This window comes from Neoarius graeffei, chromosome 5 (genome assembly GCF_027579695.1).
Source record: "Neoarius graeffei isolate fNeoGra1 chromosome 5, fNeoGra1.pri, whole genome shotgun sequence".
Classification (NCBI taxonomy): Eukaryota; Metazoa; Chordata; class Actinopteri; order Siluriformes; family Ariidae; genus Neoarius; species Neoarius graeffei.
The window spans coordinates 21344356-21370251 of NC_083573.1; the positions used below are offsets into that span (position 1 = coordinate 21344356).

The 25896-nt window shown below is 43.7% G+C and overlaps 2 protein-coding genes across 2 annotated transcripts in view; one reads left to right on the forward strand and one right to left on the reverse strand.

Moving 5' to 3' along the window:
* The window catches only part of ipo4 (importin 4), a 57399-nt gene extending 56461 nt beyond the window's left edge, over positions 1 to 938 (forward strand). Inside the window, exon 30 of the mRNA XM_060921427.1 lies at positions 86 to 938. Coding sequence (XP_060777410.1) covers positions 86 to 216 — 131 coding nt within the window. The 3' untranslated portion in view covers positions 217 to 938. The remainder of the gene's footprint in view (positions 1 to 85) is intronic.
* Positions 939 to 1021: 83 nt separating this feature from the next.
* si:ch211-196f5.2 (uncharacterized protein LOC556372 homolog) lies at positions 1022 to 23377 on the reverse strand. The gene is made up of 4 exons (XM_060920788.1): positions 23167 to 23377; positions 2105 to 2231; positions 1284 to 1513; positions 1022 to 1116 (listed from the first exon to the last, which is right to left on the reverse strand). The coding sequence occupies exons 1-4, from the start codon at positions 23375 to 23377 to the stop codon at positions 1022 to 1024; spliced, it is 663 nt and encodes a 220-aa protein (XP_060776771.1).
* Between the last annotated feature and the right edge of the window lie 2519 nt (positions 23378 to 25896).

Consider the following 25896-nt stretch of genomic DNA (forward strand, 5'->3'; position numbering starts at 1 on the left):
GCTGGGTTTCTTGAGAGTGCTTTATTATTGTTTGTGCATCCAACAGACATGCTTTAATTTATGTACTGCATGTTTTGTTTTGTAGACACCCAGAACACCCTTGTCATGTTGCTCAGAGATGTTGGCCAACAATACTCCCAGGAATTTGAGAGTGCTATGATGTCTCTTCCAGTTGAGCAAAGAACCAAGATGACCACTTTTGTTGTTCAATCCTAATCAAAGCAAAGAGCCAAATTTCAAGTGTGTGTTTTTTTTTTTGGGGGGGGTGTAAGCAGGCATCAATTAGTCACTTGTGCATACTCAAGCATTTCACTTCACTACTTTGTTTTGCAGTGTTATTTTATTTTTTTCGTCTTTGTAAAAATGTCATTTATTTTATTAACTTATTGTGACCTTGTTTCAATATTCATTTGATCTGCTGCATCCCTAATAGACTCATGAAATTCTATACTTTGAGTATATTTGGAAGTTTGCATTCTCTTTGCATTTCTCATATGCTGGTCATTTTTCTCTATCTGGCCACTCTGCGTAATGAACATCACTACTGCAACCCAAAATGGTCATATAAATAAATTATATATTTATAGAACAATTTAAATGTATAGTAATGCTTGCTGAGAGAGATCAGCAGTTTCACAAAGCATGTTCAGAAGTTTATAAGGTTGCATTTTCCCAGTTTTAAGGAGAGCGTATACTTTAATCTTCAGTAAAAGCCACTGCTTCAGTTTTATATGCATTGTCTTCTAAGCAAAGAAGAAAGCAGGTAGTTTTTCTTGGCGTTACTTGCTACTGTTAGAAACTCCTTTTAAAATATATTCTGAATAAATTGTGTGTATTGTTCCATCTTTCCATGCAGTTATTAGTAGTTAACTGTAACTACTGTTTGGGGAATATTTGAGGATTTTACATTTGAGGATTTAATAAAATCCCTGAAATAACACCATAATCTGTATTTAACCAGTGTTGCAGTAAAAAGCAGGTTACAGAAAATTCGTATCTAGAATGGCCAACAGGTCAAATGTTACAATATTAATTTGCAGTCTGCTTTTCTAATTTCTCCTTTGTAATATGATTGTGTATCCAAAGCCACAGTCATTTCCACCATCTCATTGTCAACTGCAAAAAAAAAAAAGTTTACAACTGGTTATAAGAAATTCTGCACAACCATACTGAGAAATCTCACCTCATGGTCTTCTAGTGGCTACTGACTAAGGAACACACAAGGAAATGCAAATTTGTGATTTAGCTATACTGAAATGATGAGCTATTAAAGATTTCCTAACCTGGTTGAGTGTGTAGCCAGGGCAGGAAGCTGATACTGCTGTGACAGTATGAGCGGTCTGTGTGAGACTCACTACTGTAGAGAACCTCTTGGCAGTTTGTTTGACCCGGCAGTTGTGCTTTCACTCGTACCTCCAGCACTGACACTTGTTTCTCCTTAAGTTTCCCCGTTCTGCTCCTCACCTGTGTGCGCTTAGTGTCCACCCACACCACACGCTCTTTCACTGCCGATCTACATGTCAACACAATTTATTCACAGTGACAGAAAACATGAAATGTCACATAACCAATGATCATCATAGGCACCATCTGATAAATGAACAAGCAGACAAGGTATTCATGTTAGGCTCATCATGGACATTTCATACATCATCTGATAAATTTATTTACATGTTATTATTTACAAATTATCGGTGAATAATAATGGAGACGAAGCCGAGGTTATTATTCACTGATATTCACTGAGCCCAAGGCGGATAATTGTTTTAGTATAAATACACAGGTGATTATTTCAAAAAGATTTTTAAAAAAGTATTTAAAAACATTTATTTCAAACTTCAAAAGTGGTATGCAAACGTAATAAAGGTACGGTGCAGACTTGTCACTTATCTATGCCGTAATACTTTGTTTTGAAATCTCTCATCTCATCTCATTATCCGTAGCCGCTTTGTCAAGAAATTGGTCAAGAAATTTGGACTATCAGTGCGTGTGATTTTTCTACAATCACCTGTATTTTTATACTAATAACATATATTGTCCAGGAACATTATTTGTTAACATTAACATTATCAAGTTGCATATTGGCTTTCACTTAAGGACTCACTCGGCGATACCCAGATCTGCAAGTATGGTGTTCACGAAAGGAAAAGCCTGATCAGGACTCATCACCTCAATGGGCAAAGACACACACATGGGAATGTCCTTCTCTATTTCAGTTTGTATCATTTTCTCTTCTCGGGGGGATTCAGAAGATTTTTCTTTCCTGGAAAGTTTTCCTGGGCATTCTGAATTCCACCCTCTTCCTACGACTCGTTATCACTCCTCTCCAAAAATTAAAATCGTTCTTCAGAAGTCCTCTTTTGGATATGACAGATCTTTGATCCCAAACAACAAACAAATAAGGTTTGGCTTTCTTTCTCCTCCTCTTGTTTCCCTACTTGGAGCTTGTCACGGTGTGAAAAGGTTCTAAAGCATGTGTCAATTTAAATGGCCCGTGCAAATGTGTGTAATGTTGAACGAGCCTGTGAACGCTCAGACGGAGATAACAGAAAGTCTAAAATGTTTTGTTGATATGTAAGTTGTTAGGCACTTCAAGTTGACACTAGCAAATCCACTTGGGCATGTATTCATTCCAGGAGGCTTACTACAAAACAAAATTAGTTAATGACATTTTCTAATGAGACATGCATTATTTTTTTGTAACTTGGTTGTACATTTTGAATGTGCTCAGTCTTATTTTTTTCATAACTTGTGGTATATCAGAAACTGATAACTGCTGAATTACAGAATAGGTTTAGGAATAAAATAGTTTTAGTAATGATATAAACAACAGTGATTACATCAGTGATATAAACAAAATGAATGATTTAATCTTTCCCCCTTAAGGCCCTAAAATTTATCATGTCCTCAATTGAATATTTTTAAGACTTTTGCACTGCTACTTGTAATTTAAAATCTACTATGCATTAATGATGGAGCACATAAAAATACCATCACGTTATTTGCAGTGAGCTTTAGAGTATGTGCTGTTCTCCCAAAACTTCGTAATTTGAACTGAATTTACATTTCCTCATATCAGTGTGGCAGGTAGCTAATGTTAGCATTAGTTTAAAACACAACTCTTCCTCTTGTAAGAAAATCCTTAAACAGATTACATAAAACATTAAGCACCAAACCTAAAAAAGCCTAAAATCCCTGTGGCAGCGGGGGCGTGGCCAAGCAGCAGTCTGTCAATGGAGGGTGGGGTCGGGGAAGGTAAGTGGCTAAGTTATTCCACCTGCTGTCAATTGTGTGTGTTTGTTACAGGGATGGAGCATAAAAGGAGAGAGGGAGCAGAGAAAGGGAGCTCTCTAGTGAGTGAGAGAAAGGAAGGAAAGAAAAAAAAGAAAAGCAAGCAAGCAAGCAGAAAAGCTAAAATTAAAGTGGTTTGTGGAACATTAACTCTCGCCTGCCATGCTTCTGTGCTCCACCCACATCAGGAATCACTACAGTGGTGCTGAAACCTGGGAGCACAGAAGGGAACCACCCCATTCAAAGAGCTCATCCTTGCCCTCGCAACTGCCCAGCAGAACCAGCATCAAGTGCTGATCACCCTCCGGAAGGAGCATCAGCAACACTTCGAAGCCTTGATGCTGGCTCTTTGAATGGGGAGGACTCCATGGGGTGGTTCCCTTCTGTGCTCCCAGGTTTCAGCACCACTGTAGTGATTCCTGATGTGGGTGGAGCACAGAAGCACGGCAGGTGAGAGTTAATGTTCCACAAACCACTTTAATTTTAGCTTTTCAGCTTTCTTGCTTGATTTTCTTTTCCCAGCAGGAATATCGCCAGACGTTCCGGCATCCGCTCACGTCAGCAGGGCCGACCACCGCTGCCGCCACCCTCAAGAAGATGGGACCGCAGGACGATCTGGAAGCGTTCCTCGCTCTTTTTGAGCAAGCAGCCGAGGCGTGGGGGTGGCCGCTGGAGCAGAGCACGGCGCACCTCCTCCCGCTCCTGACTGGCGAGGGGCAGCTCGCAGTGCAGCAACTCCCTGCTGACAGCTGACTGGCCTATGCTGACCTAAGGAAAGCCATTCTGCAGCAGCTTGGCCACTCCCCGGAGCAACATCATCAGAGCTTCCGGAGGAGGTCGGCCGGCCGTTTGCATTCAGCCAGCAACTCCGGGACGCTTGCCAGTGGTGGCTGAGGGTGGAAGACCGCGATGCAGACAAGATCATCAATCTGGTGGCACTGGAGCAGTTTATCTCTCTACTTCCTGAAGGAATTGCGGAATGGGTCCAGTGTCACCGCCCGGCATCGCTGGAACGAGCCATTGAGCTGGCGGAGGACCATCTGGAGGCAGCTCCAACGGCAGGCAGATGAGGCGTCTCCCCTCGCTTCTCTTCTCTCTGTCTCTTGTCCTCCTCTCCACCCTGTTCACCTGCCATGGAGGCAGCGGCTGGCTCCTCCCCAGCCAGCCCGTCGCACCTGTGGTGTCCTCTCATCTCCCTCTTCTGTGTCTGTGTTGTCTCCCCCTCAGATGAGTGACGCCCATAACACCAGTGCAGAGGGAAAGCCTGGGCCGGTGTGCTGGCGCGGTGGGGAATCGGAGCATCTCCAGAGTCAGAGCTCCGCAAGGGAGGTGGGTGCTGTAATCCAGATCCCCGATGCACCAGAAACCGCCCCCGATCAGGCCGGAACATATTGCATACCGGTGAGTATTCAAGGGGATACATATCACGCTTTGGTGGATTCCAGTTGTAATCAGACCTCAATTCACCAACGCCTGGTGCAAGGTGAGGCATTGGGGGGAGCACAAGCAGTGAAAGTGTGCGCACGCGCACGGGGATGTTCACCATTACCTTCTAGTGTCTGTCCATATTCTATTCCGGGGCCAAATGCATAGAATAAAGGCAGCAGTTAGTTCTCGTCTTACCCACTCGTTGATTTTGGGTACTGATTGGCCAGGATTTAAAACTAATGGAATATTTAACACATAGTGGGTCCTGCCCTAGTAGGTCATGGGAAGATCCCAGTGTGGCATTGTCTGGAGAAGCTGTCACAGAGCTGTCTACGTCAGCACCGCGTCAGAGTGAGAAGCAGCCCGCTCCTCCTCCCTCTCTCGGGGATTCCCTTGGGGATTTCACAGTAAAGCAGTCGTGAGACAAGACTCTGCGGCATGCGTTTGACCAAGTGAGAGTAATCGATGGTCAAACTCTTCAGCAAAGTGTGGCACTAACCTTCCCCTATTTTGCCATTATTAAAGATAGATTGTACCGAGTGACGCAGGACACTCAAACTAAGGAACGAATAACCCAGTTGTTAATCCCGAAGAGCCACAGGGAACTCGTATTCCATGTGGCTCACTTTAATTCCATGGCTGGACACTTGGGGCAAGACAAAACACCAGCCCGAATAATGGCCCAGTTCTATTGGCCAGGGATTCGCGGGGATGTCTGTCGGTGTGCGGCATGCCGTGAATGCCAATTAGTAAATCCCGCGGCCAATCCAAAAGCGCTGTTGCGCCCTCTTCCTCTAATCGAAACCCCGTTTGAGCGAATTGGGATGGATCTTGTTGGGCCATTAGATCGGTCAGCACGGGAATATCACTTTATTTTAGTTCTAGTGGACTATGCAACATGATATCCAGAAGCAGTGCCTCTCCGCAATATCTCAGCATGCAGTATTGCAGAAGCACTCTTCCATTTTATCTCCTGGGTTGGGATTCCGAAGGAAATCCTGACAGACCAAGGCACCTCATTTGTCATGCACACTGTGCGAGCTGTATGGGTTACTGGGGATTAAGTCTATCTGCACCAGTGTCTATCACCCACAAATGGATGGCTTAGTAGAGCGATTTAACCAGACACTCAAAAACATAATCCAGAAATTTGTAAGTGAAGATGCGCGTAATTGGGATAAGTGGCTCGAGCCCTTGTTATTTGCAGTACAAGAGGTCCCGCAAGCCTCCACAGGGTTTTCTTCCTTTGAATTATTATATGGGCGTAAGCCTCGTGGCATTCTGGATGTGCTGCGGGAACAGTGGGAGGAGGGACCTTCACCTAGTAAAAATGAAATCCAGTGCATTCTTGACCTGCGTGCAAAACTCCACACTCTCACGCACCTAACCCAGGAGAATTTGTGGCAGGCACAAGAACGTCAAAGCCGGCTGTATGACAGGGGCACACACCTTAGAGAGGTCATGCTGGGAGACAAAGTGCTCGTATTATTGCCCACATTGAGTTCTAAATTAGTTGCCAAGTGGCAAGGGCCCTTCGAGGTCACACGGCGAGTTGGGGACGTCGACTATGAGGTGAAGCGAATGGATGGGGCGGAACACTGCAAGTCTACCACCTCAACCTTTTAAAACACTGGAATGAGGGGGTCCCCGTGGCATTGGCATCGGTAGTCCCAGAGAAGGCAGAGCTGGGGCCGCAGGTAAAAAAGATAACACCTCGGACCACTCTGGTCCCTTGTGGAGACCACCTCTCGCCAGCCCAACTCACGGAGGTAGCCAAGTTGCAGAAGGAATTTTCCGATGTGTTTTTGCCCCTTCCAGGTCGTACCCACCTCATAGAACACCACATCGAAACGCCCCCGGGGGTGGTAGTGCGTAGCTGCCCTTACCACTTGCCCGAACATGAGAAAAAGGTGGTTTGGGATGAACTCAAGGCCATTCTTGAAATGGGCATAATTGAGGAGTCCCACAGTGACTGGAGCAGCCCAGTGGTCCTGGTTCCCAAGACTGATGGGTCGGTCCGGTTCAGTGTGGACTATAGAAAGGTCAACGCGGTGTCTAAATTTGATGCATACCCAATGCCCCACATTGATGAATTGCTTGATCGGTTAGGTGCTGCTCGCTTTTATTAGACACTGGATCTAATAAAGGGCTATTGGCAGATCCCCTTGACTCCTCTATCCAGAGAGAAAACGGCTTTTTCTACACAGTTTAGTTTACACCAATTTGTCATGCTCCCTTTTGGTTTGTTTGGAGCGCCCACTACGTTCCAGCGGCTTATGGACAGGGTCCTCCGCCCTCATGCTGCCTACGTGGCTGCCTATCTAGATGACATAATAATCTACAGTCATGATTGGCCGCGGCACTTGGAACACCTAAGGGCTGTTCTAAAATCGCTGAGGCGAGCGGGCCTCACAGCTAACCCAAAAAAGTGTGCAATTGGAAGTACGGTATCAGGGGTTCCACTTGGGTCATGGGCAGGTGCGTCCCCAAATCAACAAGACTGTAGCGATTGCAGCCTGCCCGAGGCCCAAGACCAAAAAGGAGGTGAGGCAGTTCTTGGGGCTGGCTGGCTATTATCGTAGGTTTCTACCTAATTATTCGGATGTCACCAGCCCGCTAACCAACCTCACTAAAAAGGGGGCTCCAGATCCGGTCCAGTGGACGGAGCAGTGCCAACAGGCCTTCTCTGAGGTAAAAGCTGCACTGTGTGGGGGGCCACTTTTACACTCCCCTGACTTCTCTCTCTCCTTTATTTTGCAGACTAATGCCACTTTTCCACTACAAACGCGGCTGAGTCGGGCTGAGCCGTGCCGTGCTGAGTTGGGCTGAGTCGAGCTGAGCGGGGCTATTGAAGTTGCATTTTGACTACAACCGCGCTGAACCGTGCTGGCTGGAAGTGGGTGGACACATTGGGTGGAGTTAGTGAAAGTGGGTGGACGTCACGTGATGTCGTTAAGCAGCGCAAACAGTGACATCAGTGAGCTTTTAAGCGGTAGTCTCACGACCCGGATAGTAAACAATAAACATGGAGTCGTTAGTGTTGCTGGTCTTGGTGCTGTGGCTTGTTGTCACTGACAATGTCAACAGATACTGGCAAGAGCGTATAGATGAGGCGAGGCACATAAGGCTTCAGAAATTCTCGTAATTCGTAATTATTCTTCTTCCGGGTTTGCGGTGTTTACAGATCCCAGCGTGCTCGCGGGGCGTGTGTGGGCATGTGAGGACACTCCTCCTCACCAATCAGTGCACAGGGGAGTGTCTGCTCACGCCCCCAGCCTCACTCGGCTTGCTTTGGCTCGCTTCAGCCCCACTCCAAAACGGTGCGAGTTTTAGGGGCTAAGCAGGGCTGAAGTGAGCCGAGTCGTGCTGTTCTTTGGTAGTCGAAACGCGAGCCGTGTCGGGCTGAAGTGAGCTGAAGCGAGCTGAAAAAGGGTAGTGGAAAAGGGCCATAATGCATCGGACAGAGGGCTGGGGGCCGTTTTGTCCCAGGAAGTGGAGGGCGAGGAGCACCCTGTGCTTTATGTCAGCCGAAAGCTGTCGATGCGTGAAAGCAAGTACAGCACAATTGAAAAGGAGTGTCTTGCCATCAAGTGGGTGGTCCTCACCCTCCGATACTACCTGCTGGGGCGCCCTTTCACTCTCTGTTCGGATCACGCACCCCTCCAGTGGCTCCACCGCATGAAGGATGCCAATGCACGGATCACCCGTTGGTATCTCACTCTCCAGCCATTTAACTTCGAGGTGCTCTACAGGCCGGGGGCACAGATGGTGGTAGTGGACTTCCTGTCCTGTCGGGGGGAGTCAGCTTCAGGCTGGAAGGCTCCCCAGCTGAGTTGGGCAGTGGGGGTATGTGGCAGCAGGGGCATGGCCAACATGGCAGCAGTCTGTGAATGGAGGGTGGGGTTGGGGAAGGTAAGTGGCTAAGTCATTTCACCTGCTGTCAATTTTGTGTGTGTTTGTTACAGGGATGGAGCATAAAAGGAGAGAGCAGAGAAAGGGAGCACTCTCTCCCCAACCACAACGCATGTATGAGTGAGAAAGGAAGAAGGAAAGAAAGCTGAAAAGCTAAAATAAAGTGGTTTGTGGAACATTAACTCACCTGCCATGCTTCTGTGCTCTACCCACATCAGGAATTACTACAATCCCCAAATCAGTCATATAGATTCCACGCTTAGACAATTTAATAATTGAAGGTTTTAACTGATAAAGTTCAGACAATTTAAAACTATGAACAGTGTCATACAGAGACTTAAAAAGATGAGTAGAAAACATGCCATGGTCATGTATGAAATGTGTACAGTCCTTCCATCTCCTTTTCATTTATTTTTTCATACTTTTCATTAAAGAGCTGCCTGCAATTTGCTACATACCAGCTTTATAAATGTGGCTCCTTTGCTTCAATACAGCATGTACTGTGACAATGTCAATTCAAATATGACCATTCTGTTGGATTTGGATTTTGTGTGAAAATGTCAAAGTTGCATATTAAAACCTATCTGTGACAGGTAATTTGCTTTGTGGATGCTGTATTTTACCAGAAGCATGCATATTAACGTCTCCTTGAAAGTTAACTGTTATATTTGATGGGAGGTACCATCATAGAATAAACATGATGCTTTTGGATGCACCTTTTTAATTTTCCTCCTTATGAAGGATGAAAGGATGCTGGGAGAATGTACAACATAGTAAATTAATAATTTTGTCTGAACCTCCTGGCAGAGCCAATTACGTTTTGGAGTGAAATATCCTGGTACCAGCAATAAAACGGCTCCAAAGCAACAATGATCCACCACTGATACCAAGACCATTTAACAACTGCTTTGGGAGGAGGGGGAGAGATGCAATTCCACAGCTGTGATATTTGGCCTCTTTTTACCCTCCCCTCACCATTTTAATTACTGTGTGGGTAGACGGTGTGCTCATGCATTCTGTGGGCTCACTGCACAAACTCTGATAAGTAAAAATACCTGCAAAACCATCCATCCACTATCTGTAGCTGCTTATCCTGTTCTACAGGGTCGCAGGCAAACTGGAGCCTATCCCAGCTGACTATGGGCAAGAGGTGGGGTACACCCTGGACAAGTTGCCAGGTTATCGCAGGGCTGACACAGAGACAACCATTCACATTCACACCTATGGTCAATTTAGAGCCACCAATTAACCTAACCTGCATGTCTTTGGACTGTGGGGGAAACCGGAGCACCCGGAAGAAACCCACGGAGAACATGCAAACTCCACACAGAAAGGCCCTCACCGGCCGCTGGGCTCGAACCCAGGACTTTCTTGCTGTGAGGCGACAGTGCTAACCATGACATCACCATGCCGCCCCACCTGCAAAACCTTTTCTAGCAATCTGCAGAACTTTTGGCACACATTTTGAAAATAAATACTACTATAAAAAGTAACTCTATAAAAAAGTTTTTGTTAGTTTTTCCTATTCTTTGGATCGAGACCTTGAATTATTGTGTGTAATGTTATTTTTTTGGTAATCATTATTGCTCATTTTTTAACAGTTCCAATAATTTTGGAGAGCACTGGAAATTGAAGATATGAAAAATGTGAAAATATTACTGAATGCATTTTAAGGTTTTAAAGCTCATGTAATGGAAACAGTTATAACTAAAGTACTTTAATATTTTTTATTTGTATACGCTTGTATGTTACAGTATGCAATTTCCAGTAGATGTGCTGATGTGTGGTGGTGTAATGGTTAACACTGTCACCTCACAGCAAGAAGGTCCTGGGTTCGAGCCCAGCAGCTGATGAGGGCCTTTCTGTGTGGAGTTTGCATGCTCTCCCTGTGTCAACGTGGGTTTCCTCCGGGTGCTCCGGTTTCCCCCACAGTCCAAAGGCATGCAGGTTAGGCTAATTGGTAGCTCTAAATTGACCGTAGGTGTGAATGTGAGTGTGAATAGTTGTCTGTGTCTATGTGTCAGCCCTGCGATGACCTGGCGACTTGTCCAGGGTGTACCCCACCTCTCGACCATAGTCAGCTGGGATAGGCTCCAGCTTGCCTGTGACCCTGTAGGACAGGATAAGTGGCTACAGATAATGGATGGATGTGCTGACATGATGCTGACAACGAGCGTTATTGTAGGCTGGTGTTACATTCCTGCAGCAATGTTCATACTGCCTCATTTCACTGTGCCCTGAGATCAGACACTCACTTCTGACAAGTTACAACTCCAGCAGATAAAGCTGTGTGCGCAACAAAAGAGGTCACTCTCCATTGTCTCCTTCTGCTGTTCAGCTGAATTTAACTACAATACTCATACCAGTTTCTTCATACTAATTAAAAACAAGAAAAGGGTAAATGTGACCCTAAATTAACTAAAAATAACAACAGACTCCGGACTATCCCAAGTAAGACATACATCATATGGCCAGAAGTTTGCAGACACCTGACCATCACACCCATATGTGAGCCTTCCCCAAACTTTTGCAGCAAAGTTAGAAGCACAAAATTGCCTAGAATGTCTTTGTATGTTATAGCATTAAGATTTCCCTTTACTGGAACTAAGGTCCCAAATATATTCCAGGATAACAATGCTCCTGGGCACAAAATGAGGTTCATGGAGGACAGTGGAAGTTGAAGAACTTGTTTGGCCTGCACAGAGCCCTGACCTCAACCTCACTGGACACTGAGATCATCTGGAGCATTGACTGCAACCCAGGCCTCCTTGCCTAACAATAATGGCTGACAACACTATTGCTCTTGTGGCTAAATGGACAAATCCCCATGGCCACACTCCAAAATCTAGTAGAAAGCCTTCCCAGAAGAGTGGAGGTTATTATAACAGCAAAAGGGGACTAAATCCAGAATGGGAGGTTCAACAAGCAGATGGGTGTGACTGATCAGGTGTCTATATACTTTTGACCATATAGTGTGTAATACAGTGCGGAAGCTCTTGACCTGCATCTGCCTGATTTTATGCATATCAGCCACATGACTGGGCAATTGGATAATTGCATGAATGTGTAGGATTTGGGGTGTTTCCCATTAAAGTGGTTGGTCAGTGTATATGAATAATATGTCAAGCTTTAACTTAAATATAAGGAACAGGATTATCTTTTTGGTAATGACTGATATACATTGCATCATAGCAAATAAGAGCATATTGCATACTACAGAAGAAAAAGAAACAGTATGGCAGCAAACAAACATGTGAAACACAATTCTTCATTATTTTCATTATTCACCTCAATAGCATAAGAAATGAAGCAGAACCAGTTAGGACTATACAACATTGTCTTCAGCTAATGCTAAACTGAATGCATGTATACTGTATAAACAAAAACTGATGGGGCAAGAAAAAAATGTCACTTCAATCATGTTTGCTTACAAAACCTTATTTTTTTATAGTGCTTTATAGTACTATATTGTTATTCCTAGGCTTCTTCTCCTTCTTTTTGCTATTAATTAATCTTGAGCCAATTAAAGTAGAAACTTCATTCCAATTTTGTTGCATAGGTCTTATAAATGAAACTTTTTTTTCATTGTGATATTCCTCACATCCCTCTTTTTTAATCCCTCTATCCCTCCATTTCTTCCCATAGACTTTGAATGGAAAATATTTCACATGCTCCCAATGGTCAATTTTTGAAAGAATACCTCCAAATTTACTAGGCATGTTCTGGGCAATACTGCAAAGTGCTCTGTACTGCTTTTCATACCTCTATCACTCCTTTATTTAGTGTTAGAAGTATGAAAACTCCTTCATATCCTCTTCTATCAATATAATTTCCTCCCATTGCCTTCAATTCATTGTTCAGGGCCTAAATGCTCCTTGAGATTTTGTGCTAGAAACTTATTTTCAACTGTCAAATGTCCTTTAAACATTCATGAACTTTATTAAGCTGGTGTCTTTCATTTGGTTTTGCTGAAACATACAACTATATGTCATCCATATAACAGTGGAAGCTAATACCATGTTTAAGAATAATATTACTCAGAGGTAGTGTATATATAAAGAATAAAGCAGTGGGCCTAATACAGAACCTTACAGAACACCAAACTTTACCTTAGTATGTGTAGAGAAGTCACCATTTATATCAACCAAATGATAACGATCAGTCAAATAGGACCTGAGCCAGCAGAGGGCTGTTCCCTTAACTCCAACGTTTTCTAGTCTATCAAGGAGAATAGCATGATCAGTGGTGTCAAAAGCTGCACTAAGGTCAAGCAACACAAGCAAGGAGACACAACCCTGATCAGAGGCCAGTCATTTACTAGTTTAACCGGTGTTGTCTCTGTGCTATGATGAAATCTTGACTGAAACATTTCATAAATGTTAATACTGTGTAGGTATGAGCATAACTGCTGTGATACAGCCTTTTCTAGGACCATGGAGATAAAGGAGAGGTTTAATATTAGCCTATAGTTGGACAGCTGACAGGGATCAAGGTCAGGTATTTTACCCACCACCTATGTCGACCTTTTGATCAGACTCCAGCAAAAATACTCATCCAGTTTCCACGATCTTTCATTGAGCTCTCCAAACATTCAATGTCTTTATGTCCAGGGTCTTTCAGTAAAGTAAAGTATCGACATAAGTTGTCTTTCTTCTGCCTCTATTCATTTTCCCAAATTTGGGCTGCCACAGACCAAGACGGCTTGTCCTGTTGTCAGGTATTTTAATCAGGGGTTCGATGACTTAATTTAAAGGATTTAGGTACATAGCCAGTGCTAAGGGAATAATTGATTACTTTTAGAAGAGCTTCAATTGCTTCTGGTAGTATCTGTTTGGAAAAAAAAAACGTGTAGTTAAGGGATCTAATACACAAGTCATAAATTTCTCCAGATTTATAAAGAAATTAGCTGGTATGTTTTGCTGAGGATCTTGCAGAACCAGTCATAGATCTTCTGCAGACTTTGATTGTTATACTTGCTGCTTATTTTTGCAAAACCCAACAGTCTTCATTATGTTGTCTGAAAAGTGGTCTCTTATGTAATATGCTGCTTTCTTTACAGACACACATTTGTCTGTAACATTTAGCCTAGTTTTGTGCTGGAAAACTAATCATTGGAAATCTAAAATGTTTTTGTACTGACTCAATGTAAAAGTCATAAGATAAAAATCAAAACAAAACATTTCTACCAAATAATATAGGGTGCCTAAGACTTTTGTACAGTACTGTACATTATAGCACAATGAAATTATTTCCTTCACATATCCCAGGTTATTAAAAAGCTCAGGTCAGAGCACAGGATCAGCCACGATATGGTGCCCCTGGAGCAGAGTGTGTTAAGGGCTTTTCTCAAGGGCCCCAAAGTGGCAGTTTGGCAAATTAGGTGTAAATGTACCTAGCTTGTTAGCTTGGTGAATAGGTTAAATATTGTCTTGTTGATGCTATTGGGGATCTTTTTTAATGAGTCCCAACTCATTACATAAAGATCTGAATATGTATGTCCTTGTGGGGTCATCCAAATACAGTAGTGTCATTATGACTCTGGCCATCAGAGGTGGAAGGACCATTGCTGTGCAACTAAAGAACACCTCTGGTGCTAGACAGAGGCAAAAGGGAAGGACTTGGCTTTGACTGGAATTGGAATGACTGGTCGTGGAAGGTAACCTCAGTAAGCTTCTGTATTCTAGAGCCCTGTATGCATGTATGTATTCTCAACCTTTTCAGCTTTGACGCCCACCTACAGTTAGGTCCATAAATATTTGGACAGAGACAACATTTTTCTAATTTTGGTTCTGTACATTACCACAATGAATTTTGAACAAAACAATTCAGATGCAGTTGAAGTTCAGACTTTCAGCTTTAATTCAGTGGGTTGAACAAAATGATTGCATAAAAATGTGAGGAACTAAAGCATTTTTTAAACACAATCCCTTCATTTCAGGGGCTCAAAAGTAATTAGACAAATTAAATAATTGTAAATAAAATTTTCATTTCTAATACTTGGTTGAAAACCCTTTGTTGGCAATGACTGCCTGAAGTCTTGAACTCATGGACATCACCAGACGCTGTGTTTCCTCCTTTTTAATGCTCTGCCAGGCCTTTACTGCACTGGTTTTCAGTTGCTGTTTGTTTGTGGGCCTTTCTGTCTGAATTTAGTCTTTAACAAGTGAAATGCATGCTCAATTGGGTTGAGATCAGGTGACTGACTTGGCCATTCAAGAATATTCCACTTCTTTGCTTTAATAAACTCCTGGGTTGCTTTGGCTTTATGTTTTGGGTCATTGTCCATCTGTATTATGAAACGCCGACCAATCAGTTTGGCTGCATTTGAGCACACAGTATGTCTCTGAATACCTCAGAATTCATCCGGCTGCTTCTGTCCTGTGTCAGATCATCAATAAACACTAGTGACCCAGTGCCACTAGCAGCCATGCATGCCCAAGCCATCACACTGCCTCCGCCGTGTTTTACAGATGATGTGGTATGCTTTGGATCATGAGCTGTACCACGCCTTCGCCATACTTTTTTCTTGCCATCATTCTGGTAGAGGTTGATCTTGGTTTCATCTGTCCAAAGAATGTTCTTCCAGAACTGTGCTGGCTTTTTTAGATGCTTTTTTTTTTTAGCAAAGTCCAATCTAGCCTTTTTATTATTGAGGCTTATGAGTGGCTTGCACTGTGCAGTGAACCCTCTGTATTTACTTTCATGCAGTCTTCTCTTTATGGTAGATTTGAATATTGATACACCTACCTCCTGGAGAGTGTTGTTCACTTGGTTGGCTGTTGTGAAGGGGTTTCTCTTCACCATGGAAATTATTCTGCGATCATCCACCACTTTTGTCTTCTGTGGGCGTCCAGGTCTTTTTGCATTGATGAGTTCACCAGTGCTTTCTTTCTTTCTCAGGATGTACCGAACTGTAGATTTTGCCACTCCTAATATTGTAGCAATTTCTCAGATGTTTTTTTTCTGTTTTCGCAGCTTAAGGATGGACCTAACTGTATTCATACTTGTAACGAGTTGGGGCCCATTAAAAAAGATCCCCAATTATTTTGGCTTATCTGTTCTATTAGAATCTAATAATCTATTGTAAAGTGTATTAATGGAATGCAACATCACTCCCTGTTACAGGTGAATTAAATACATGCAATAAAAACAAACTGTGTTTAATTGTAGGTATTGTATTTAAAACTGCATAGATGTGCCAGAAGCCAATATAAAAACATGCATACAGGGCATTTTCAGTCAAAAGGGATTAATGATCCAAAAGTGGAGTCTGTTCAATTAACAAAAACACTTATTGCCATGTTTGTGTACAGCAAACAAGAAAGTTATTAAAACCAAGAAGTACACTCAAAAGAAGTGGATATAGAAACAACTCAATGGGATAGATACTTACATTCTAACAAAGAAGGATTTTTCCTATGAATTGGAAAATTATCCATCCGTTGAGTTCCCCAACATCTCAAACTACCTTGTGCTGCAGACATTGTTGTACACAGACAAACAGATAAAAACCTGGAAGAGCATGGAGGTAAACAACTTTTTATATTTGGCTGGGTTAAAGATCTGGGGATCAGGAAACTACAAGATGGATGGCGGTATGGATCTAAGTGCAGGGAGAGTGTTTATTAGCAGGCACGATATTTACAAAAGCAAAACAGTAAGCAGAATCATAAAGCAGAGTATTTAAACAATGCTATAAACATGGGTACAAACAAATGTGACAGTGATAATGATGATACTTCGCAAAGTCTCTGTGAAAACAGCTTCTGTATCTGTGTGTGCTGATTCCGTATCTGTGCGCCAGACTCAAGTGCGCAAAGGCGTGAAATACTTGTAACGAGTCACCTACTGTGTGACCACAACTTTTAGCTCACATGCATATCGCCACCAAAATGCCTCATTTTCATTGATAACCCATTGCAAAGCATCATGAGCTGTAGCGTGACCATAGTTTAATGAGGCAGATGTGATGCCAAATGTAACCCAGCAAAGCATTTGTATAAAGAAGGTGCATTGCTCACATGAAAAATCACTTACGCTTGCATTGTTTTAGGTTGTTTGAATCGATCAAACCATGAAACTGATAATTTCTTCAGGGTTCCCCGTGAACTAATTAAAAAATAAAAAAGGTGAACAAACCCAGGATTTCACAAAAAGATGTCGATAAAGGTGGCTTTTGAACCTCTCACTGAAATTGAAGGGAGCTGAGTCAAAGCATGCTCAAGTTTGCAGTGATCACTTCATGAAAGGTTTGTATATCCCTCTCAGCTATGTTGTTAGTGTTTTCCAAGTACTTTTCTTGCTATGCGTCGTTATTTTACGGTACTTTTTTTAGTCACGAAGCGCTAAAATCCCGAGCTGTTTCTTCGTTTATTCCTCACTCTTCACAAAGTCCATATGCATGAAGGTCACGACAAAATTCTTACCCAGCCATACAGTTACAATGCGCCGTGATCACTTCCCTATCTTGTTTAACTAAGCTCCAGTTCTTTAAAGGGTTTTCTGATGATCTTTGTGAATGATTTATCTGAGAGATAAGAGTGAACACAAGTGAGAATCAAGTGAACTGTTGTTTGTTTACACTTCAACTTGCAGTGATTCGTTGTAAAGATGCAAAGGAAAAGCTTAAAAAAAACCCACATACATACACGGGCAAAAACAATACAGAATTCATTTGGCAGCAACTTGATATCGAGGTCCTTTACCCAGCCACATACAAAAAAGTTGTAAGCCTCTATACTCTTCCACGCTTTCACCGGTTTTGCGGTGTAGAAGGATGTCTGCAACATCAGATAGTTCAAGATGTTGGGGAACTTGACTGAAGGGTAGTTTTCGAGATCGTATGATAAATCCTTCTTTTCCAGACTGTAGGGGTCTATTCCATTGCACATAGCAATCTTCTGAATATATCTAAAGCGAGCAGTGACTTTTAGATTACAAGCATACTCTAAGTTATTGCTAGTTGTTTGCACTACGGCAGCTGTTTAGACCACCAGCTATTTCACTTCTGGTAAAACTGCTAAGAAAAGTAACATGACTGAAACCCAGCAATTGCACCCTACTATGAGTAAAAAATTAACTTCAACTTGAAAAAAAATTCGCAGCCCACTAGATGGCGCTTCACGGGCCCAGTGGTTGAGAAACTGACTTTAATTGACAAATTGACTTTAATTGAATCCTGAAACAGTGGTTCTACAGCAGTGGAAGGATTCAATTAAAGTCAATTTATTTGTGTCATGCTTTTAACAAAAGACATAGTGGCAGCACGGTGGTGCAGTGGTTAGCACTGTTGTCTCACAGCAAGAAGGTTCCAGGTTCTAACCTCACAGCCAATGGGGGCCTTTGTGTGTGGAGTTTGCATGTTCTCCCCATGTCCGCGTGGGTTTCCTCCGGGTGTTCCGATTATCCTCACCATCCAAACACATGCAATTAGGTTAACTGGCTACTCTAAATGGGTTGGTTGGAAATTGCTCTGTGTCCTCGACGTCCACCCTGGGTAGCTCTCCTGAGCTAGCTAACAAATCTGTAGCAAAAACATTCAACTATGGCTGACATACAAGAAGAAGAATAGACATAGTCACAAAGCAGCATGACATAAAAATATAGATTTTAAACATATAAATTAATACATTTATCCATAAAGAGCAAGCCTGAAGTGACAGTGGCAAGGAAGAGCAACCCTGAGATAACATGAGTAAGAAACCTTGAGAGGAACTAGACTCAAAAGGGAACATCATCATTTGGGTCGTAACAATAACAATATGGTTAGAAAGTGCAAGTGGGTAACCAGGAAATTCATTATAGTTTTGACATGAAGTCTACACTGATCAGGCGTAATATTATGACCATTGACAAGTGAACAACGTTGATTATCTGGTGACAGGTGACAATGGCACCTGTCAAGGAGTGGGATATATTAGGCAGGAAGAGAACAGTCAGTTTTTGAAGTTGATGTGTTGGAAGCAGGAAAAATGGGCAAGCATAAGGATCTGAGAGACTTTTTGTGAGCGACATCACAAGGCCAAATTGTGATGGCTAGATGGCTGGGTCTGAGCATCTCCAAAATCACACCACTTGTGGGGGTGTTTCCAGTATCCAGTGGTTAGTACCTACCAAAATAGTCCAAAGAAGGACAACTGGTGAACCAGCAACAGGGTCATGGGTGTTGGAGGCTCACTGATTCACATGGGGCACAAAGGCTAGCCCCATGGTCCAATCCCACAGAAGAGCTACTGTAACACAAACTGCTGAAAAAGTTAGTTTTTTTTTTTTTTTCTTTTTTATCAGACATCTAATTTTTGGGTTTGTTTACCTGACATGTTTCGACGTACAACTTCCGTCTTCCTCAGAGTGTCACCGGATGTTAATTGGTGACGCATCTTTTATCAGCTGATGTTTCCGAAGGCGTGGCCTTCCTGTCTGGTTTGACAGGTCGGTCACGCCTTATACTGTCTGTTTGTCCCCTGCAAGATGGCACTCCAGGTATGGGAGAGCATGTACGCTCCCTCATCCCGGTTGATGGTCCTCGGGCTTCGCTTACGGATCTCTATGGCCTCCCTGATCCAGCGCTGATGTTTGTTATCTTCTGTGCGGATGACTCTGGCATTCTTCCAGTCCATAATGTGATTTTCCCTTTTACAGTGATCTGTTATAGCTGACTTATAATTTTCCTGTTGTGCCTTTTCTTTTATTGTTCGGGTTTGTCTTGTAGCTGTCTCCTTTTCGCACTCTTTCTTATGTTCATGTTTTCTTGTGTTGAAACTCCTTCCTGTCTCCCCAATATAAGTTTTATTGCATAATTTACATGGAATCTCATATATGGTGTTGCATCTGTTGTCCGGATGTATTCTGTCTTTGGGATGAACCAGGATCTGACGGAGTGTTGTGTGTGGTTTGACAGGTGTGTTAATGTTGTGTTTCCTCATTGCTCTTTGAATGCGTTCAGTTATTCCCCTGATGTATGGTAATGTAACTACTCCCCTGTGTTCTTGTTTGTTAGTTTGTTTTTTCTCTTTCTTCTGTGTTTTGTTGTTCTTAACCTGTTCCACCCCTTTGGATATTGCCCATTGTGGATATTGACATGCCTTCAGTGCGTGTTGTATATGTTGTTCCTCCTGTTCTTTGTCCTGTGGATCTGTAATTATTGCTGTGCGTTCATGTAATGTTCTAACTACGGATATTTTGTGCATTATGGGGTGTTCGGAAGTCCAGTTTAAATATTGGTCGGTGTGTGTGGGTTTTCTGTGTACTTTTATTTTGATGTCCCCATCTTCTGTGTGTTGTATTTTTAAATCCAAAAATGCTATTGACTGCTCCGTTTCTTCTTCATGTGTGAATTTTATATTGCCAGTATTGTCTATGGTGTTAAGATGGTCGGTGAGTTGTTGAGTGTGTCCCCTCTTTACTTTTTCCAATATGTCGTCCACATACCGTTTCCAGAGTGTTGGCCTGTATTCCGCTGGTATTGTAGTGAGTGCTTTCTGCTCCAGATCTTCCATGAAAAAGCCGCACATGATGGCTGATAGTGGGTCTCCCATGGCAAAACCTTCCTTCTGTCTGTAGATTGTATTCCTGAACTGAAAGTATGTGGATGTGGCGATGAATTGAAGGAGCTGAGTGATGTCTTGTACAGTGAGGTTTGTGCGTTTCTTGAGCGTCCTGTCTGTTTTTAATTTGTCTTGTACTATCTGTATGGTGGCTTCCGTGGGTGTTCTGGTGAAAAGCGATATGACATCGTGTGAAATGAAAACTTCATCTTGCTGCATTTTGATGTTTTTTAGTTCTTCTGCCAGATGTTTTGAGTTTTTGCAGTGTTGGTCTGTGAGTCCTAGTAATGGTTTAATTATTTCGGTGAGTGCTTTTGATAAGTTGTATGTGACCGAGGACCATCAACCGGGATGAGGGAGCGTACATGCTCTCCCATACCTGGAGTGCCATCTTGCAGGGGACGAACAGACAGTATAAGGCGTGACCGACCTGTCAAACCAGACAGGAAGGCCACGCCTTCGGAAACATCAGCTGATAAAAGATGCGTCACCAATTAACATCCGGTGACACTCTGAGGAAGACGGAAGTTGTACGTCGAAACATGTCAGGTAAACAAACCCAAAAATTAGATGTCTGATAAAAAAGGAAAAAAAAAAAAAAAAAACTAACTATATATAATATAAGACATAATGAACGTAATCGAAAGATGCTGAAAAAGTTAAAGAACTGGACTGTTGCTCAGTGGCCTTGATAAAACACAGTGGACCAACAACAACAGATGACATAGCACCCCAGATCATCACAGACTGCGCCAAATCACAGACGGTGGAAACTTCACACTGGACTTCAAACACCTTGGATTCTGTGCCTCTCCACTCTTCCTCCAGATGCTAGGACCTCAATTTCCAAATGAAATGCAAAATTTACTTTCATCTGAAAAGAGGATTTTGGACCACTGAGCAACAGTCCAGTTATTTCTTTCAGTAGCCCAGGTCAGATGCTTCTGACATTGTCTCTGGTTCAGGAGTGGCTTGATATTAGCAATGCAACAGTTGTAGCCCCTTTCCTGAAGATAGCAGTGCTCATGATGCACTGCTACAAGGCTCAGTCCACTTCTTGTGAAGCTCTCTCAAGTTCTTGAATTCACTTTTTTGACAATTCTCTCTAGGCTGTGGTCATCCCTTGTTGCTTGTGAACCTTTTCCAGCCAGCCTTTTCATCAACGACCTTCTGTGCGGCATGGTGGTGTAAGTGGTTAGCACAGTCGCTTCACAGCAAGAAGGTTCTGGGATCGAGCCCAGTGGCCGGCGGGGGCCTTTCTGTGTGGAGTTTGCATGTTCTCCTCGTGTTTGTGTGAGTTTCCTCTGGGTGCTCCAGTTTCCCCCACAGTTCAAAGACATGCAGTTAGGTTAATATGGGACAGCCTTGGGCTGAGGTGCCCTTGAGTGAGGCACCTAACTCCCAACTGCTCCCCAGGCACTGTTAGCATGGCTGCCCACTGCTCTGGGTATGTGTGTGTGCTCATTGCTCATGTGTGTGTGCATGTGTGTGTTCACTGCTTCAGATGGGTTAAATGCAGAGAGGAATTTCACAAGTGTGTGATGAATAAAATTGTGCTTTCTTTCTTTTCTGTGGCTTACCCTCCTTGTGGAGTTGTCAATAATCACCTTCTGAACAACTGTCAAGTCAGCAGTCTTCCCCATTATTGTGATTGCGTGTACTGGACTAGACTGAGAGCTATACAGTATTTATACTGTTTTTCTCAAATTTGAAATGAATTCTAATAGTTTGAGATCCTGGATTTTTGATTTTCATGAGCTATAAGCCATAATGATCAAAATTAAAACAAGAAAGCCTTGAAATATTTCACTTTACATATAATGAATATAGAATATATGAAAGTTTACCTTTTTGAATTAAATTACAAAAAAAGAACGATATTCCAGTATTTTGAGATGCACCAGGAGTAGTACAAATTTACTCTATGTTTCTGTTGTTGTGGCGGCACGGTGGTGTAGTGGTTAGCGCTGTCGCCTCACAGCAAGAAGGTCCGGGTTCAAGCCCCATGGCCAGCGAGGGCCTTTCTGTGCAGAGTTTGCATGTTGTCCACGTGGGTTTCCTCCGGGTCCTCCGGTTTCCCCCCACAGTCCAAAGACATGCAGGTTAGGTTAACTGGTGACTCTAAATTGACCGTGAATGTGAGTGTGAATGGTTGTCTGTGTCTATGCGTCAGCCCTGTGATGACCTGGCGACTTGTCCAGGGTGTACCCCGCCTTTCGCCCGTAGTCAGCTGGGATAGGCTCCAGCTTGCCTGCGACCCTGTAGAACAGGATAAAGCGGCTAGAGATAATGAGATGAGATGTTTCTGTTGCAGTTCAGACCTGCTTGCATTCTCAGCTCCATATGACATGGTGTTCAAAGTGACCAATCAAAGGAGCAGAGGCATCAACCACTGTTCCATCTCCAAAGTCTCAACATTCAACTTGAATGAGTGTTGAGAAACTGTGAGCGCATAAGGAGGGTCACGGGAATGCTTGTTACATCCCCATGCTCCCTAGCCCACGTTTGTGTACATGGCTTAGACATGCACCCTTACAATGTTTGCATGCTCTTTGTTTTCTGCTCACAGATACTGTTCTGCGCACTTTTATGCTGTACACCCATAGGCACGGCTTTTGAGATTTATTTAATGAACATTTGTGGCATGTGTGTGTGTATGGGGGGGCAGAATTGAGTATCAGCTGTGGGCAGCGAGAAATCAGGTAGAACCAGCAAGTAACATGATGAGTTTCACCTGTGTTTTAATACTGGCAAGTTACTAATGTGTGCCTTTTGTGTTCTCCCAGGAGAGAAGCCAGTAACCAGAGAGAGAGTGTGTGAATGGACCAACCCGGCACTGTGTGTGTCCAGTTTAAGTAACTGAAAAAGGGGAAGTAAGCAGTGAAAACACACACTGTGTTGTCACAAGCCTGTGTCCCAGTCCCTCATTTCCCATAAGCCTCAAAAGTGTTACACTGGGGCCAAAACCCAGGACTTGAGGAGAAAACACCATCATGTAGTCCACACCAGTCATCAAGATTCTCCAGACCCTTGTCAGTATCCACCAAGCCCAACATCAGGCCCTCATCACCCTGAGGGAAGATTAGGAGCAGCATTTCCAGGCTCTGCTCCAGGCCCAGGCAGGTGATTTGGAGTCTGGTCCAGCCAGTGGACACTCCAGTTGCCACACCTGTGGATGCTGTGACCCAGGCCCATGTCATCTTGACCACAATTGCTCTGCAGGACAACCCCAAGGCCTTCATGAAACTGTTTGAGCATGGCACTGAAGCATGCTTGTGGCCAACCTCGCAGTGGGCAGTCCATTTGTTGCTGCTCCTGTTGGGAGCATCTTGAATTTGCAGCTCAAGACCTCCCAGCCTCCAACCTGCTGGAATATCCAGACCTGAAGTGGACCATACTGCAGCGGGTCAGCTGCACCCCAGAACAACACTGGCAGCACTTTTGCGTGTTGGCCTTCAGTGAGGTCAGCTGCCTGTTTGCTTTCACCCAACAGCTCTGAGATGCCTGCCACCGGTGGCTGCTGATGGAAGAGTGTAACACCAATGACATCATCGACTGAGTGGTACTGGAGCAGTTTGTCGATCAGTTGCTGGCACTAGCAGCAGCCTGAGTCCAGTGCCACTACTTGGGGTTGTTGAAGCAGGTGGTCCAGCCAACAGAGGATCATCTTGTGACACTTCCAGGAGGAGGCACCCCCACCCCTTCTCTCTCTCCCCCCCTTCTATGTCCCTCCGCCCCTTCCCTTCCTTGTTCATGCACTGTGGACATGGGCCAATTCTCCTGAAGCCAGTTCACTGAACCTGTTCCCCCCCACCCACCCCCTTGTGCCTCCATGCCAATATTGCCACTAATCCCCTTCCTCTCTCTCTGCACAGGTGGTACCATCCGTGTTGTGATGGGAAAGCTGGGCCTTTCCAGGATCAGTGTCTCTTTAAGGTGGCAGGGAGTCTGATCCACATTACTAACATGCCTCGGGCCTCCTCCAATCGAGCAGGAATGTACAGAGTGGCAGGAAGTATTTAAGGGGAACACATTAGGTCTTGGTGGACTCAGGCTGTAATCAGACCACAGTTCATCAAAGCCTGATTTAAATGTGGGGCATTGGGGAATGTACAATTGACGGTGGTGTATGCACATGGGGATGTTCACAAGTATCTGCTGGTGGCTGTCACTGTCCAATTCAGGGGCAAAAAACCATAACGTGTATGTGGTGGGTAGTCCTTGGCTCATCCTAGGGACAAACTGGCCAGAGTTTAAAATGGCAGCAAAGCACTTTTTTTTTGTGGATGAGTCATGCTGTGGGTGGCACGGTGGTGTAGTGGTTAGCGCTGTCACCTCACAGCAAGAAGGTCCGGGTTCGAGCTCCATGGCCGACGAGGGCCTTTCTGTGCGGAGTTTGCATGTTCTCCCTGTGTCCGCATGGGTTTCCTCCAGGTGCTCCGGTTTCCCCCACAGTCCAAAGACATGCAGGTTAGGTTAACTGGTGACTAAATTGACCGTAGGTGTAACACCAATGACATCCGCACAGAAAGGCCCTCGTCGGCCACATGCTTAGTCATGAGAATGGTTCTCCCCATTTGAATGTGAATGGTTGTCTGTGTCTATGTGTCAGCCCTGTGATGACCTGGCAACTTGTCCAGGGTGTACCCCGCCTTTCGCCCGTAGTCAGCTGGGATAGGCTCCAGCTTGCCTGCGACCCTGTAGAACAGGATAAAGCGGCTAGAGATAATGAGAGAGAGATGATCACAGGGCCATTGCTTCAGCTCTGTGTCATGGGGACATGGAGAGTGGGGAGGGCATCGCCCTCCCCACTCAGGGAATTCCCTTCAGGATTTCCCATTGGAGCAGTCCAAGATCTGGGGCATGCTTTTGATCAAGTGAGAGTAATTGATGGTCAAAACCTCTAGCCTAAGTTGCACTCTCCTACCCATATTTTTCTGTTATTAAAAATAGGTTATATCAAGTGACGCAAGACACTCACACAGGAGAAGAAACAACCTAGTTGTTGGTTCCGAAGAGTCACAAGAATCTTTTATTCCATGTGGTTCATCATAATCCCATGATGGGACATTTAGGTCAGGATAAAACAAACTATCTCATGGCCCATTTTTATATTGGCCTGGCATTTGTGGTGATGTTCACAATTGGTTCATGACATGTCAAGTATGTTAGCTGGTGAATCCGCTGGCCACCCTAAAAGAAACATTGCACCCTTACCATTGATCAAGATCCCCTTTGAAAGGGAGATTGGTATGGATCTCTTTAGGCCATATAATTAATCTGCACAAGGGTATAGCTTTGTGTTAATCTTAATAAATTAAGCAATGCAATATGTGGAAGCAGTGCCTCTACACATTTCTGCTTGCAGTGTTGTGGAAACACTCTTCTGGATCCCAAGTTGGGATTCCCAAAGAAATCCTGACTGATCAAAGCACACACACACTTTGCAAACACACACTTTGCAAAATGTATGAATTACTGGGGATTAAATCAATTTACACCAGGGTTAACCATATGCAAACAGACAGCCTAGTCTAATGATTTAATCAAACTCTTAAAAAACATGATTCAGATGTTCGTTCAAGACGATGCCAGAAATTTGGACAGGTGGTTGGAACCCCTCTTATTTGCAGTATGAGAGGTTATGCAAGCCTACACAGGGTTCTCCCCATTTGAATTACTGTATGGTCACAAGCCTCATGATGTCTTGGATGTTATT

What these genes read in the sequence shown, in the direction of transcription:
- si:ch211-196f5.2 (XM_060920788.1), bottom strand. Translation starts at nt 23,377, where the DNA reads ATGACATGGGCCTGGGTCACAGCATCCACAGGTGTGGCAACTGGAGTG. An exon ending in CTGGTGTGGACTACATGATG is followed by an intron (nt 2,232 to 23,166) that starts GTGTTTTCTCCT and finishes CCCCCCGAGAAG; the next exon opens with AGAAAATGATACAAACTGAA. An exon ending in GCAGATCTGGGTATCGCCGA is followed by an intron (nt 1,514 to 2,104) that starts GTGAGTCCTTAA and finishes GTTGACATGTAG; the next exon opens with ATCGGCAGTGAAAGAGCGTG.